The 18155-nt window shown below is 37.4% G+C and overlaps 1 protein-coding gene across 1 annotated transcript in view; it reads left to right on the top strand.

Moving 5' to 3' along the window:
* The window catches only part of lpar1 (lysophosphatidic acid receptor 1), a 37194-nt gene extending 23421 nt beyond the window's left edge, over positions 1-13773 (top strand). The window contains exon 3 of the mRNA XM_072372111.1: positions 8020-13773. Within this exon, the coding sequence (XP_072228212.1) occupies positions 8020-8345 (326 nt within the window). The 3' untranslated portion in view covers positions 8346-13773. The remainder of the gene's footprint in view (positions 1-8019) is intronic.
* The last annotated feature ends 4382 nt before the right edge of the window (positions 13774-18155 follow it).

Raw genomic sequence — 18155 nt, forward strand, 5'->3', positions numbered from 1 at the left:
CCATAGTATCATACAAGATAATTAATGTTTTATTAAAGTTCAAATTATACATTTTAGAATATATATTTCAAATCTTACATGGTTGTATTTGTCCAAGGTGTATGACCAATTGAATGTGTTGAATTCAAAATTTCCTACTATCAAGCCCCATTGCTTTAGGTCAGCTGTTAAATGGTTCCCAAAACAAAAACAAATTACAAGACTCTTACAATTTTTTTCTTTTAAACAAAAATGTTTTTCTCTTTGACTGAAAGACTGGTGTTACATTCAGACCAAAGGTTTTTTTGAAATGCAAAAATTTGCCCTCCAGTTGGTGGTTACCTCCAGAATTAGCCACATTCATTTCCGTCATCAGCAATGAGCTGCTTTGTACCTGTCACATCATGTGTTTTAAGATTTTTTAACAGCCTACTTTAGGATTTGTTCTGACATCTTCAGGGTAGCTTTAGCCCACCGGTGGGGCAGCTGTTAGCTGGCAGGTGTCAAGATGACGGTGATAATTAACCGACGAGTGTCGGTGATAATTAACTCCACAGAGAGCAGCCTCACCTTGGCAAGTCGTTTTATAATCTCCCATTAGTTGTTATAGGCTTAAGTGGATAGACATGACATAGAATGTGTATTTGTTTATAGGACAGGCAGTTAGTTAGTGATAAATCAAACTAATACTAACTAATAGATCAAATCCAGTACCAGTTAAACATTTTTATAATTTATCCGGTACTCCTGCATCTTTGCACTGTTTTCTCCATGTCGCCTCTTTTTCAGTTCTGTCTTAATGAAACAGCTGTAATCCTAGAGCTCTGGGATCCAACAGATGCTTATATTGGCTACATTAAGTTTGTTCTCCATTGTTTGTTAGATCCAAACCATTCTTTCACAAATAGATATTCTCATTCTTGCTCCCAGTAACGTCCGACGAATTTCCCACTGATTGGCTATTGTGACAAACTATTATGCAAACGATTTGCTCATGTTGAAAGATCGCACAGATGCATTGATGCGTCCACTCTCTCACTTGGCTCAAAGTTTCGTCAGTCCATCAAGGATATATGTGATTTAGCATTTTAGTCAAGTTTGTTTGCAAACACTTATCAATGTAAGCAATTACTATGACATTAAGTTGTCATATACTGATACCGGTATTAGTTCCAAAAGTTTTGGTAAGGTTTTAATCGTGCACAACCATGGCTGTTTTTTGACTGGTTGTAGTTTCCTCTGTCATTATGAACCAAATACCAAAGGTTGAGTGAGTTCATATCCATAAGTCACTGAGGCTAGTGGCACCTTTTCGATAACAGAGGAAAAAAATTTCTAACCACAAACAGGAAACAGCATCTGTAAGATAGAAGCAGGCTGGTATTATTGTGAAGTTGAGTCTGAAGGGCCGAAGTACAGCTTTAAAGCATGTTTGAACATTTCTCAGAATTCTGCTGCTGGATTTTGTCCTTCTGAACAAGTCAGAAGTTCAAACCAGAAGTCTCAGCTCTTGGAAGTGAGTCACTGCTATGAGCTGACAACTCTGCAGATGTATTATGGGCTTTTTATGCTGACAGAACAGAGAGAGGGGAAAAAAACTCAGCCTCTTAAAAGAACTCACTGTACTTCCAGTCAAAAGCTTGTTTCTCTGACCATTAGATCACCAAGATACCACTACCAGACTCTATCACTGAGCACACCACAGGCCTCTTCAACAATAACCGTAAACACTCAGCTACTGCATGTGAACTTTTATCTAATCTGTGGATTTGGGAGAGGGGGGGGGGGCTTGACTATGGTAGGAAAGAAAAAAAGATTGAAGAAAAAACAGTGCATGAGACTAAGACACAAAGAAAGAGAAAAAGAAGATAAATAAGAAAGGATTGGGAGACAGAGAGTAAGGGATAAACAGGAAGCTGGCAGTAGAAAAGTGAGAAGGAGAAATACAAAGATATTAACCAAAAGACAGTGAGACGGATAATGAGAGCAGTAATTTAATATTGGGTGTTTATTCATTTTCAATGGCCAGGGAGAGTTGCCATTAGTGGAAACCTAAGCCGATGTGATGACACGTGAGAAATGATAGTAATGCTTAAAAAAAAAAACAAGATAGCAGAATGTGAAGTTCTTAAATTAGTAAAGCGTGTTCCTACACATGGAATACATCAACACAATGTGGAGACTCTCAGAAGTGTTAAACAAAGCTATTCAGGATCAAAGATTCAAAAGGCCATTAGGTTAAAACTTTAACTTCACTTAGAAAAATATTGATGTCACTTTTGACAGTCTGTGTCTGATAATGTCATACAAGATAGACAGAAATGGCCAGAAATGTTCCCTCTCAGGTTGTCATGGTAAAAACAAGAAAATAAAGATCTACAAAAGAATAAGAAAATAAATTATACATATATACATAAATAAAAAATTGTATAGAAATATGAATTAATTTGTATGTGTGTCTGTGTGTATCCAAACAAAGGCTCTTTCCTAACTCTAATGCTAACCAACAAGTTTTGGATGCTAAATATGTTAAAGTCATTTTAGTGCCTGAACCTAACAAAGTAGTTTTAATGCCAAATTCAACCAAACGGCAAATGATAGCAAAAGAAGCAAAGTGAATAGAAAACGAAAAGTAAAAATAAATAGAAAAATGACAAATAACAGTCCAACTGGTCTCAGTCGCATGTCCCATGGTTTGCAGCCACAACTTGTTCAATTTCCTCAAGAGGACCTTGTTGACGTCTCATAAGTAAAAATTCAGACTCTAATATTGGTGCAGATGCCTTATGTATCTTGCAAGCCCATACAGACCTGACAAAATGGCATAATGATGAATCAGGAGTATCATTCAAGGGGAGCCGCATGTAGCAACATTTACCTTTTTATTTGAGGGAACAACTGCAGAAAGACATTGGCAACCAAAGAAAAAACCCAACAGCCTGGAAATCTGGAACAGGCAAACAAAATGAAAATACAATTCTTCTCTTGCATGTACGTCATTTTTATAGTTCACATGCAGTTACTCTTACGGCCAGTATAGGTCGCATGTTCCTCAAACGTAATTATAGGTCATTTCAGGCCACAGAAAAACACTCCACCTTTAAGAAACAAGAAAACAAACAAAACAGAAAAAAAGGACATCAGCATTATCCTTTAAGCCGTTCAACCTCATTTGTGTGTTTTTGTGCCTACATGCTGTCACTGGAAATAATAGACAACGTGCCAGTAACAGATCATTTCATAAGCATCTTAATGATGACAAATGGAAGAAACATGACATGCCAACCTTCAGAGAAAAGCCTTGTCTAGCAGATATCATATCAGATTTTGTAAAAATGCTTGCAATGTTTACGGTGAGACAGAAGTTGCAGCGATGAAATGGAGAATTGTAGGATTTCTCAGTATCATCCAAATGTTCTTCCATCTCTCTTTCTGTCATGTATAATTATGTGAGGGAGTGTTTTTCTGTGTTTGCATCTGGACTTGAGTGTATACTCTCAGTTTAGCATGAGTGTACTGCGTGAGTGTATGCCAGTGGGAGTGCAGGGTTCACAACCACGGTCTGTTCTTCATTATTTCCTTATTATTATTCCCATAGCCTTCTGTTTCACTTATTTATGGAAGTCTATTTACATAAGGAAAAGAAAAAAAGGATGAACGTTCACAAAAGTAATGAATAGTTAAGGTCAATATTGAGATACTCAATAGTCAGACACACTGCCAAAATGATTACCTTTTTATAAGAAGATTTGAGACTGAATATCACTATAAAGCAATTCTTTCACAAAGAAAGTTGTATTTATAATAACACTATATTGATCTAAGTGACAGATCATTTAATTTTTCAATTGGTCTCCAGGCACCAAACATCTTATAAGAAGCCCATCTGTGTTATATACTGAGGGGCCATCATTATTGCTCTCTTCCTCAGTAGTGTCAGTGTTTCATCCCACAGTGCTGCTTTGTATTCAGCAGAGTACAGAACATAGTTGGGGGCAGAGCTGTAGACCTTCCTGTTTACCGAACAGGGGAGAAGGATGTAGAGACACTCCCAGTTTGGGTAACTGTCCATATTAGATTAATAAACTGATACACCTTTTATAAGTATATGGTGTTCTTGCTGCAACTCAATTTTCCTCGTTTATGCTTATTTTGCCATGCACATGCAGAGGTTGCACATCACTTGCAAGCAACAAAATATGTATCTGGGAACTCATAACTAGGAGTAAATTATGTCATATCAGACAGACTTCTTGCAGATAAGCCAAGGAAAACGAATCCTGTGCAAGCTTTCTGTCATGCAGTGAAAAAAGTGGTAATATTGGGTGTATGTGACATGGCAAGTCTTGCAGTGAGGTTACTCTAAATGTGTCTTATGTGTCTTAATTACTGAATCTTATCATTTTCACCAGGAGCATTTTTAACTTCTGTAATTACGCTCGTTATGTTTTATGTATTTTAATTTGAGGATAATAAGGATTTTGTAAATTAAATCACTTTTTCCTTTTAGAATATAGATTTTGCTATATTCTATACAAATCTCAGATTTTTGCTGGATTCTATCTGTCTAGATAACATCCAGTATTGGGAAACAACTCATTAACTTTTAAAACAGCACAAATAACATTGTGGTTTGTAGCATCTGACTTTTTCAAGAAATGGTGTATTGGAAAGAGGTGTATTGGAGGTGGATTTCCATACATTTCCAAAATTTTCCAAGCCTGCTTCATAGCCAAGTTTATATACTTTTTTCCAGTGACTTTCCACTCCTGCAGTCTCTCTCCCCTGCGTGCAACATTTTTCTTATGCCTCTAGGGCATGATAGAAAAAAAATTCTGATTAAAAATTGAGTTAGTAAAACAAGTGAATGAATGAAAAGTGAATAAATGAATCAAACAAAACCTTTGTTAACCTGTTGTGACACTAACAATGCACAGCATGGTTATGGTGTAGAAAATTTAAAAGAGTCTTATTAAGCACGCAATGCCAATAAACATATACCCCTGAATTCACAGAGGAAATGAAAGAACCTGAGAGTGTAGCTTTTCAGGTCATAACTTCACAAAAGTACTGTTTCCTTCCTCAATTTGTGGGAAAATGAAGACACAGTCTTATTAATACTTTTTGCTGCTTTCAAACAAGAAGAGTGGTGGGTATGATCGATTTGTTGGTTATCATATGTTTCTATCTGGAAAACATGGTTAAACTGTTTATTCATATTTTTGCGCTTTTGGAGTTCTGAATGTGTTTTGTGCTGAGTCTTGTCCTGTTCAGATTTAGGGTGTTTAGCGAATAGTTCAGATAGTTTCTCTGATGGGCTGTGAATAGCTTGAGAAATGAACTCTGGAGGGTCTACTTGCATAGCTGGGAAGTGAGATCAAGCCTTTGCTGCAGCTGCCGCCTGCAAAAGACTAACAGATAACAGGCTTGCCCGTCAGTCTGTCTCTCTCAGCTCCGCTTGCCCAATTTCTCAGTTTTTTTTTTTATCACCTCAAGAGGCTTATATCCTAAAGTTGCCTTATAATCATGACAACATAGTGCTGATTGAGTTCACATTGCTTGAACTTGACATTCATGAGTAATGAATCAGTGTCCGTACTGTGCCTGCACACTTCATTGTATCAGAAATTATATGATGTAATGTATTCTTTTAAATGAGCTTGAGAAAGAAAAGTATTAGGGTTGGAAAGCTAAACCAGAACAAATATAACCCAATTTTAACATTAAAGATATAATCACCTCCTTCTACGGATCCCTGGACTGAACTACATGTGCCATAAACTAACCAAGCTCTGTATTAATAACCTGGTTGAATAAGGTTTTTGTTAAAGATAATACATAACTCAGTGCTAGTTTTCCACATAAACGTAAAAGTAATTGTAAGGGTGGATGTATGCTATTGATTAATCAGAACATGCTCACAAAAGTTTTCAGTCAGCTGGCAACTGGATGCCCGAGTCAGATGTATCATTAGCAACAGCTTATATCCCCACCTTCCAACACAACATGTCGGACACCCAACTCTGACATGGTTAATGCACCATCCAAATCGAGGCCTGCAAATCATTCATATTTCATGAAAAAGAGAAGAATTTGGACTAAAGTCGGCGATGTACATTTGCAACAGGAAATATTTGAACTCTCATCTGGTGACAATAACTACACCAGACTTGTGACTTATTTTAATTTAGCATGGAAAATATATGTGCAAGTTAAACATATGTCAAGATCTCTGTAAAATTTAATCAAATCACATTGAACCACATTGTTTGATATAAAAATGTATCAACTATAAACCCCAACTATGTGCTGTAAATACAAATTAAATCGACTTTTTATGAAGAGCCGACAGTTCTCTCCATCAAGAAACCATTTTAAGATAAAGGGTAAGATACATAATGATGATAATGATCATCATCATGATCTTAATTTTTCTCTTCTGTGTTTGCATTAACGTTTTATCATGCATTTTTACGATAAAAAATTATCTCAAAAATGGAAAGTATTTTTGTAAATTGAATAATTCTGTGGTGAAAGGGTGGGGGATCACTTAACTTTAATTCACACAGAATGCACAGAAATGAAAATTTTTTAACTATGATTATAGATTTACATAAATTAGAACCTAATTCATCCAGATTTTAATGGTAGAATCTGTCATTTTATGTTGCATTATATTCAATCAAGGAGTCCATGTCTTCCTTACTTCCCTAGCTTTTAGTGATATATTTCATTTCTGGGAGTCCATTCTTAGATGCACCCACAATTCAAAAGCACTTTGCAATTTAAGCACTTTGCCATCACCTCATGTCATCTAAAATGTTTTGGATGTAGCTATTACTCCGGCTTCAATCCAAAACATGCATGTTAGGTTGATTGGTAACTCTAAATTGACCATAGGAGTGAGTGTTAGTGCGGATAGTTGTTTGTCTCGTTTGTGTCTATTTGGTCCTGTAATGGATTGGCAATCTGTCCAGAGTGTACCCTGCCTCTCTCCCAATGACAGCAGGGATAGGCGCCAACCCCAGGGTATAGAAAATGGATGGATGGATGTGGTCATAGATTAACATGAGTGCTTTGTTTCATAGACTGATGATAATGTGGTTGCTAAGTTATGTTTATGCATTTAGCAGACGCTTTTATCCAAAGCAACTTACAGGTAGGTAGATATGGTAAGGGGGTCTTGACTAAGGACCCCTACTGGAGGTAGTACCCTGTTATTTGGCGTGTTTTTGTTTTTATGTGTTTGTGGGTTGTAAAGGAAATGAAAGATGATGTAATATCTGCCTGAGTCATACTTAGGGTGTCACATCAGCCTTATGTTCACATTAATATAATAGACTGAAAGTGGAGGTGGCCACATGCTTCCCTAAAGATCAAAAAATGTGACTCATCCAGATAATCCGGCTGGAATTTTTATTTTGACATTCGGACGACCCAGAGTTGAGTCAGCCGTAGTAAAACTTTTCACACCAAGTTATTCATGATAGAATAATTGTGACTCAGCAAACACTTAAGGTACATAATCAGTTTTAAAATCCAGCTCATGAGTCATGACAGTCAAAGCTGCAAGATTTGATGCAAGGTGAAATTTAGGAAAGTCAGTGTCACATTACATCTTAATCAGTCGACTCACTGTCCAAATGTCTCATAGGGTTCAGTAATCAACAAAGGAAACCATTATTCACTCAAAGATTTAAAACTGTTTTTGCACTTTTCATTTATGTAACTCACCTAGCTAAAACATAGATTTATTAAATTCTTAGTGTAAAAGGGGCTACAAAAAAAAAACAGGATTTATTTTAAGATATATTGTGGTTTATTTAAAAAAAAATAATCAAATTACAAAATACGTTTAATTGAAATTTTTATGGTCAGTTAAGCACAGAAGTGAGTTTGTGTGCCAGAAGTTGACGGTTGGTAGAGTGGTAACTATAAGCTTTCCTGTGGACTCATACAAGACTAACGTTTCCCCTAATGATAACAACTTAATGTTTAGACAGGATATTTAATATGTGATATGTGCCTTTTGTCTCTCAGGAGCCTTCATCATCTGCTGGACTCCCGGCTTGGTCATCCTGCTCCTTGATGTCTTCTGTGCCAACTGCAATGTCCTCACCTATGAAAAGTTCTTCCTGCTTCTCGCTGAGTTCAACTCGGCCATGAATCCCATCATCTACTCCTACCGTGATAAGGAGATGAGCGCCACATTCAGGCAGATCCTGTGTTGCCAACGGCAGGAGAACGTCAACGGGACGGTGGCAGAGGGATCCGACCGGTCTGCGTCTTCCATCAACCACACGGTGCTGAGTGGTAGCGGCATGCACCACCACCATCACCATCACAACGAACACTCGGTGGTATAAATTAACCAAAAAAAAGAAGAAGAAGAAGGTTGGAGTTTTTGAGATACTGACTGCAAGTAAGTAAAAATTAAGGTATTAAGGTCAAGAGGGACTGAGAATATGACATGGACTACAGACTGTGGAGTGTATTTAGGATGAAGGCGAATGGAGCTGATAATGAGCAGGATGGTGATCAGAGTAGAACAAGATGGCAACTATGATGAAAGATGAAAAAGACTTCATTTGTTCTTCTTTTGACAGAGAAGAAGAGTCAGATCTTCAAAGACTCTGATAGGCTGTTAGTATTTTTGTTTAGTTTATTGGTTTCTATTTGTGTTTTTACAGGCAGAGATGATATGAACTATTTAAAAGTGATCTGTGAAATGAAGATAATGCCAGTATAACCCATTTTCTTTCTCCACTCTAGTCCAGCTGACTTTTCAACTGTTGCTCCTTGATCCCCATCATGAACACAAATGTCATAATATCATTCACATGTGTTTTTGGCACAAAAATGCAACAGGACACTACCATTTAATTCCCTTCCTTTCAATGACTCACCTGTATTATTTGCTTTATTTCGGGTCAAATCCCACATTTTGTACAATTTGCTTTCTTTCTTTTTCATTCAGATTTTGCCAGAACAACTTTAAATTTTTGGAATTTCAGAGCCAAGCTTTCCATTTTATGCACATTGTGTGTAACTGAACTTTTTTTTCCCCAGGAACATTGAATTGAGAATTGTCTTGTGGCAATTCAAGGCAAGTTTACTTGTTATCTTTTGAATCTAATCCCATGCTTTTTAAAAACCTCAAGTACAATGCCAAGTCATGTATTTATCCCACCGATGTTTCTGTACAAATATGTTTTGTTACTAGCCAAAAAAAGAAAAAAGAAAGAAAAAAAAACACTTTAATACTGTTATAGTCAATAAGGAGTTGACACAGTGTTTAACAAATAATTATTACTACAGTATTATAGTGATCTTACAGCCTAACTGCTTAACTACTCTGGAGATGCAATCTTCTTCAGACCAACCTCTTTTCTTTTAGTGCCTCTGCAGTCTTCCAAACAGATTTTTTGATGTCATCAAACTTAAAGGTCCAGGAATTACAATAAATCCTGGGTTGTTTATTCCTTCTAAGGACTTAAAATCAAGTTGTTCCAGGGATCCACTAAAGAGAGGAGTGCTACACTGCAGCACTATGGAGAGACAAGGTCTTACCTTGTGAGTATTTACAGCCTTCACATCACAGCATGAAATGTGTTCAATGGAAATGTGCTCAGCTTTGCCTTGTCCACAAAGCTGAGCAAAAAGAAGGAAAGGTAGTGAGTGTGAAGGTTTAGCCAGTGTTAATATAAAACAGCCTTCTGTTGGTTTGAGGGAAGGACTCTGAAAGTTAATTAAATTAAATAGAAGTATAAAACAAAAACAATACTGGCATATGTTCCTGGAGATGGGGATATTCCATTTTTCAGAAAGAACATGAGGAAAAAAATTCATGTAAATTAATGCAATATTCCATTTTTGAATGATATGATGACTAATCCATCAAAACTTGCGCAACTTTTTCTACCAGCTAACCAGAACTGAACTGAAGACAGTGTTACGTGGCATATGTCGGGGAATTCAACTTTGTCACTGGGTGACTTTAAATGAAATTGGCGCATAGAAGAAGAGTTAAAAGGATCAGTGTAAACTAGGACCTTAGCACTAAAGCAAACTACTAGCATGACTAGGAGTCTACTGCTGTGCTAGCAGCTGTGTCAGCCTCTCCTTAGGCACAGCAGTGCAATAAGTATTGCACAGCTGATAGGATTCAAGACCCAAATTGTTTACAGTTGGTCAATGGTACAAAATTATTTCAGATTTAAAAGAAAGCTGTGCTGAGATTTATTTAATCTTTATGACTATGGGACTCATTTGTTAGAGAACTTAGACAAAGCCAGTGTCTTCGCTGCAGTAGTGATTACATTTTTAGTTCGGAGAAGCAGAGATTTTGATGGGCTTGCCAAGTCAGCTAGGCAAAAGAGGGAGATGAAAAAGAAAGGTGGAAGTTGTTTCACTGTAGGGAACAAGTCAAACCTTGTAACTTATAATAGTTCAAGCAACAGTATATTGGGCCTTTTCACACCACTTCACTTTTGCCTCAGACAGGTCTCTAACGTTTTCTCAACCATAGAATGTCTGTGTTGAACTGGTAATGCATAGCCATTGATAGTGTCTCCAACTACGTGTGAATCTGGATGTTCTTTGGTTGATAAAAGAACCAAAGAAGATACCACAGAAAACAACAATCTTATGTAAAAGTGAACCAATGGGGAAAAAACAACAACATAGTTCAACAAACTTCTTAAAATTTCTTATCTTAGATGGTTAAAATTCACTCCTCTCCTTTCACAGTTTTTTTGCAGTAAGCTTGATTAGCCTGCCAGAAATCCCCCCTGTTTCTTCAAATTGAGTGCTCTTTGGCAGCTGTCTTGTTAATACACTGATAAAATTATAAGTCATGGCATATTAATTCACATAACCCCACTTTAAAAAAACAAAAAAAAAACATTTTGAAGTATTTCAGATATATCAGATATTATGTTTTATAATGTCCCCATATGAAGTGTTTGAGGGTATGATAAATGTTTGTCATATTCCAACAATAAGAATTTTGGTAGTGAACTCTTACTAAAAAAGAATACTGATAAAAAGATCAATTTCAGTTAACTGTCCATGAAAAATGAGTCAGAACTGAAACACTGTGAAGAATGTTATTGTATTATATCTCTACAAGTGCACTCCTTGACCTGCCTTAAACTCGTGATTTTGTGCCAGCTTAAAATCAGCACGATGATGAAATGTTGTACATCATAACAAGACTCGTATAAACCTTTCAAACAAGGTTGCGCTACTAATTGTCTGTATTGGGAAGTTCTGGATATGCACATCCTGACTGTCGGTATATACCACTGCATGTAATCTAAAATTGCTCAGGTATAAGTGCTTTTATTTGTGCTGTTTAATACACTGCTTGGTAACAATTAGAATTATTTTTTCTTTTTCTCCGATTGCTTTGTCATAATCAGTGATCCCTTTACTCACTTTCCAGGTGGTGTATAGAGCATGACAATAATTTACGATGTTAAAAAAGAAAAAAAACTTTGGATTGGTCTGAAAAACGTGCTGCTCTGTCTCTGTCTGTACACAGTCATGCCAAGTTTATGGCCACCATTCTCAACTCAGAACTCAGAACTGACTAAAAAAAATGACTGCGACTTTAGCAACAAAGCAATCACTCAGATTAATAAGACTGCTTTCCCATGGTTTTACCGCAGATATGTTCGAGAGCACAAATAAAAGTCTGTACAACCTGGCGAGAAGGTCCCGCATGGCCAGATTTTGTTTGAATACAGTGCAACTTTATTCTGTCTGCTGAAGCCTCAACGCTTTCTATTTAAATTTGGTGTGACTGACTCCCTGAGCAGTTTATTCCTCAAGCACCGGGAGACTACTTGGTAAAATGCTCACTACTCTTTGGATTTTAGACTGTGGTATATACACAGATAACCACCAAAAATGTTCATGAGACCTCACTTCCATGTAGGGGCTAGGGACCTATTGCACCTAAACATTTTGCCAGAACAACAGCCAGTGGAAGACCTTGAACACTTAGCTGACTAATGGTGTAACTTAATCACTCAATTCCGCCTCTGTGACTAACTTTCTGTGTTTGTGGATTAGGAGCTGTGCTACATACAGCCAGAAAAAAATGCCCCCTGAATGTTTTCTTTTGACTTACAGTATATGCTAAGGCCTGCGCCCATGTTTAGAGTGTGCTCCTGGTCTTTACGGGGTAATCAAAACAGGTGACAGCTCCACAGCTGACAGCTAAGAATCACTGCCAAAAATCCAGTCAAATGTTTTTCAGGAAGCAAGATGTTTGTTAAGCTGCATTGTTAACATAAAGGAGACCTGTTTAAGTTGCCAGAAGTCTTATTCAGATTATCAGGCAACATATGCTGTTTTATCGCGATGAGGACTATAGAGTTTAGCCGCCTTTTGTCCACTCCTTTTCACTCTCTTTTGCTTTCTGCTGCACATGAAGTACTGCGCTGTTAACAGTTTCTTATTGCTTATCCACCATCTAAACTAGACTAATCTAGACTGTTTTGGTGCTTTTTAATCTCTGACTCTGCCTTTACACTGTAAAAATTTAAAAGTGCGAGATTTTGAAGTTATAGGGAAACAATCTTCCATGAAATGTTTTTTTCTATTAACTTTCACATCTGTTGACTAGTTGTTGCTTTTTGTTTAAATGACCAAACAATGTCCAAGTATGTCTCTGGATCCTGCCTCCATGTTTGACATTCACTGTAACCATTTCTCTGACTAAGTATTGATTCAGGTTATTATAGCAAACCAACTAAACTTTCTATAGTTTGTTTACCAGTGTGTCTTTGTATACCATTGTATGTGTATGTGTACAGTATGTATATATATTATATAAAATACATTATTCAAAGTTAATCACCAAAGGGAGAAGTGTTTGTCTGTGAACTGAACTCATATTCAGATGTACTGTAGGGTTTTGTTTATGATTTTTATGTAATCTGTATTGTGCGCCTAATGAATGAATTTCTTGTAGACACTATAACTGTTATTAACTTGTTTGTTACCCACAACTAGACATCTGTGTGTGCAGTGCCTTTCATTACTCTTTACTAAACTGTAACTTAATACTAGTCTAAAAAGCAGTCATCCTCTCTGGTTGAAAGTTCCAAGATTGTTTCACTTCCAAACACATCCAGCAGTGTTCACACGTAATTACACCCAACAGTGGCGTCACATATCAGCAAGGGGAGAGATGGAATGATACCATTTCATCTAAGCAAAAACAACAGGTGGTGTTAAGTTACCTCTTGAGCTGTGTGTTTAAAATACATCTGCTTATACTAACAAAGTTTAATTACAATGTTAGAATAACAACACTTTAAACTATTGTTATTTTCTGGGAAGTTCCAAAACTGTCCCACTTCCCACGGATGACCAGCGTTCTCTCTCCAAAGAAGAGTTTTACCACATTATCTGTCCAAATTAGCACATCTTGAGTATTGTACCCACTTATGCTTCTTATTTTATCTCGGTGGTGCTTCCAGTGTTTACTGTGGCCTTCAACTGAAGTTGTATGACGCAGTTAGTGCGTGCTGCAGTTCAGAGTTCCAATTGTTTTAATACCAAATAGGGTCTGAACATCTTCCTTTACAAAGTAAAACATTGCTTTCAAATCTAACAAAAATGCTAACCATCCATGTAAACTGTAGTTTTAAGAAGGTAATTGTGACACAAAAGTAAATGTGATTTCCATACTATCTATACTTTAGAAGCCAATACCAATGAATGTCCACCCAGTCGTAGTGTTGATACTTCAACAATAAAAACATCAGAAATGTCTGAATTAATTTGTGCGTGTGCTTTTGTTTTTGAGAAATGTGTTGAAATACTTAAATGATAACAGTGTGTTTAATCTTGCTGTGGTTGTTCCTTTCTGTTATCCACTTTTGTTTCTGTTTACATGACATCAAGAAACCCAGGACAGGGAGCACACAGGGTCACAGACAGACAGACCCAAAACTGTATGGACCTTGAGCCTGTTCACACATTTTTTAACAGTCTTGACTGTCTTAAATCTTAATGTGACCATGAGTTTATTTTTGTAAGAGGGCACATTTCTTCCCAGTCCACTTTGACTGGGACTGTTTTGCATGGCTGTGCAGTTTAGCAAGTAAGAAGAGTAAGAAGAGATTAGTTTACAACACAAATTTATATGGTCTGTGTAGTTTCTGGACTTGGCTCACTTGAGAGATTTGCTTGAGAACATTAGCTTTCCCCCCACATTTTGTGACAAATCATTTCAGTCAGCAATATGACAAAACATGAAACTTACCTGACACGTGTTGAGAATTAGCACAGACAGCAGGTGGTACATAGATGGTTTTGAGTGATAATCAAGTAATAATCTCAGTTCAAATGTTCTTCTTTAATAGATCATTTTGTAGAAATATGAAAGCAGTAAAACCTACAGAGAACAGCAGCAAAATGTCAGGGAGAAATAACTTTTTATGTCAATATTTTATGTATATTTTATGTTAAAGATGTCTGTGTTTTGTGTTACAGAGTTATATTTAGGGGAACAGTTTAACGAGCTGGCATTAGCTTGTATCTTACTGACACTCTGTATTAGGATCGTCAGACAATGTAGTATGCTCTTCCTTCTGGCCAACAAGAAGTAGTGGTGCCCAGAGATAGTGTTTTGTTGGTTTTGTTATCTCAGTCCCTTGTTTTATTGTTGTGCTTCCTGGCATGCTCTTACTCTTCCCCGCCACCACCCTCTGGCAACACATAGGACTGGACACCTGACCCGGCCTAAGCAGGCCAAGATCTTGTAGTTTATCCAGCATCCCGCAGGCTGGTTCTTGGATGATTTGTGTTGCATTTTTTTCTTCTGAAACTCCAGTAATTATTTTTATTTGGGACAATATATTGCGCTAAAAAAAGTCCTACTCAGTGCTTAACGTGCTCATGTACCCTGACTTACTTCTTTTATGAATCAAGTAGCTGTCTTTGCGAAAGCAGGCAAATATTTTTGTTGGAAAGAATGCCGTGTGTGTGCACTCTGCTGTTTATTGTTCCACAGTTTTGGAGTGCATGCCTCCAGCTGACTGATATATGTCTCCTTACTTCCTGTTGCTCCCTGAATGGACCAATGAGAACCAGTGCAGTGACTTCCCCTGTGTGGTTGCTGAGCGAGGGGGATGTGACATCTTCATGACAACAACAATATAGGCACTTTCCGTTGTTCCCATCATGGTTCACTGACCGACTAACTGCCCCCACAGTCAAAAGATCATCATTTGACTGAGATTAATTTTGTTGATTTTATTGTCAGCAAGACAGTTGCTGAGCCAGCTGTGCTGCTTTCATCCCGAAGCATTCCACCCTTCTTTCTAATGCTGAAACTAATTTCTGGGCTTCAAAGATGTTCTGATCCAAAGGAGATTATTGTAAAAAAAAACAGGAAGTGATTCTTAACAGCAATAATGTGCAGCTGCCAAACTCCAAGCTGCTATTGCAAAGTTGGCAGGACGGTTAGAGCGTCCATTCAGATAAACCCTTTGTTTGGAGAAGGGATGATCGCCTAATTCACTGTGAATGAGTGGTACTTCCCAGTATCTGCAGCTGCCTATGCAATACAACAACATTTGAAGGACAGAGCCTGTGGTGACAGGCCTGCAACTGCAACAGATAAGAAAAGAAACTGGAAGCTGGTGGAAAGCAAGGAAAGAAAGGATAAATAAAGATAAAAACAAGAGCATGAAAAAGAGGTGTTGAGCCAAACAAATAGGAGGAATCAGTGGGAACTTTTTGGATGTTGGATTTCAGATAACAGCCTCACTTGTGCATCACGTGTTTCAACTAAATCTCAAAACATTTTCAGTCGACTTAATTAGAAAGCCTGAGTTCCTTTGGATTCAGTCATGGAGGAATAAAGAAAGAAAGCTCTCAGTGCTTTCAATCACATTTCTACCTTACAGTCCTGATCTTTGATGGGGTATAGAAACCTACAGTTTATTTCTGAAGAAAACTGTCCTCTGACTACTAAATCTAGTGGAGATGCAACCAAAGTAAGTAGATTAATATCCTTTAACAACATCCCAAATAATCAAGCAAAGACAACAAAATCTCTCGACGTGCATATATAGGTAAACACACTTGTTCACGTGCGTGCGGCATGTGAGTACCTCGTTATTTCAGGGTATTCACCTTAATCAAGATCAAATTATATTTGATATTGATATTGATATTTGATCAACTGTCCTGTGTTTTAATGTGTATGATTAAGTAAGTTACTGTGACGATGAAAGTCATTTGTTGACAAATAAAGGAACAACATTAACGTTGAATTCAATATCAAGCTGCCTTGGAAAACATAAAAAAGTATTACTTTATGGAAAGGAAAGGAAACACAGCCTCAAATATGGTCCAGACGTAGAAAATGTAGGAGTTGAAGAGTGAGGCGACACAGGAGGAAGTGGGAGAGGGAGAGTCTGAGCCACAGTTTAGATCGAGCAGATGAGGGATGACCAGTCCAAGGCCAAACTTCATGCTATCTTCTTTAGACAGTTTACACTGTGCAACCCCAAAACACATGCATGCACACAAGCACATCTCCTCTATAAAGCTTGCACAGGCACACTTACCCACTGACAAGCAAACTCAGACTTGTTGACAATGATGTAAAAACCAGCTCAAATAAGTGGGATCCTTACAACATGTTATTAGCTTTGCACACAGAAGTTCACTGCATGACGTCCTGCATGGCACAAACCTTTCTTTCTGCTGCAGAACACCTCTCTGATCCCTCCTGTGGTGAGAAATATCATTGCAGCATCCACATGGTGAAACACTTATTGCACTTGGGAAGGTTCATGGACGAAACAGCAGAGTAATAAAGACATTTGAAAACAGGAAACATGAAAAAAAATGTGTACTTTGAGTGGAAGTTCTTCTTACCTTCAGTGTAATTGTACTAATTGCAATCAATACTAAAAGGCAGCAGTCACAGTGGTCTTCGTTGCTTGGCTTGTCTCTGCTCAATCAGTATGTTATATTTGGGATGAACTTTCCTGGTCTCCATCTTATATTTTCTTTTCTTTTTTATTGAACATTTTGCAGCTGACTGTTGGGATCAAATAACAATTTGAGGTACAAGAAATCTCAAGAGGGTTTCAAAGATTCAGTGTACATATTCAGATAAAAGGTTTATTCTGCTGCACATTCCATGATACCTCCGTGACCCCAGAAAAAATAAGAAAAATAATGGTGATGATAAAAAGCACAATTAACAGTCAGGAGCCTTACCTCCTAGAGGTAAAATGAAAGACAAAAACCTTTGTCTGACAGTCATTTCCTGCTCCTAGATTAAACATTTTGCCATGACTGTTCTTTTCTATGAGTAAACTGATGAAGTCTTGTGACTTAATGTAAAACACATTACCCACAGGGCCTCCAGCTGCTGATTCTCACAAGCTTTACTGACTCATCAGGCAGTGGGCCAGGTTCTCCACAAACATGGTCAGCGTGTAAATATCAAATGAGGTTTCGAAAGGGTCGCTGTTAAATTCTGTCCTATGGCAAATGTTTTTCTCTGAGAGCAAATCATAACTACTTGGTGATCCTCTGACTTCTTTCATGGTACCATAAAGAGATTTCTTTTTTTTTTCAGGAGGATATCTCTGCAATGGTCAAGTGGATAAGAAAGTATGCCCTCTTTCAAATGTCACATTTGCAAATGCAAATGATGATTAACTGATCATCAGAACGTGTGGCTGAAAGAAGTTTTGATTGTTTGCCGTTCTGCAGCATTTAGATGTGTGTTAACACAATGACAAGGACAGAAAGATGTCAGCAATGATCTTGGACAAGCAATTGTTTCTGCTCAACAATCTGGGAAGAGTAATAGTATTTTCATAATAATAATAACATTAATATTATAATATTTTCAAACCCGGAAGATCATGCAGAACTGGAAAATATTCAGGAGTCTTCTCAGGAGTCAGTGTCCCAGAAATATTGCCCAAGCTCAGACTGTGCAATGCTCAGATTAACTGTCAAAAACACAAGAGTTACATCTCAGACTGTACAGGGCTCAGATAGTGTCTTACTGTTAAATGTTAAGACAAATCTGGACAAGTATGGGAGTTGCCAGATGAAAACTTTGTCTCTTTTAAAAGAACATGACAGCGTAGCTTAGGTTTGAAAATGTTAATCTGAACAAACAC

This window comes from Leuresthes tenuis, unplaced genomic scaffold (genome assembly GCF_036924035.1).
Source record: "Leuresthes tenuis unplaced genomic scaffold, fLeuTen1.0.hap1 SCAF_19, whole genome shotgun sequence".
Lineage (NCBI taxonomy): Eukaryota > Metazoa > Chordata > Actinopteri > Atheriniformes > Atherinopsidae > Leuresthes > Leuresthes tenuis.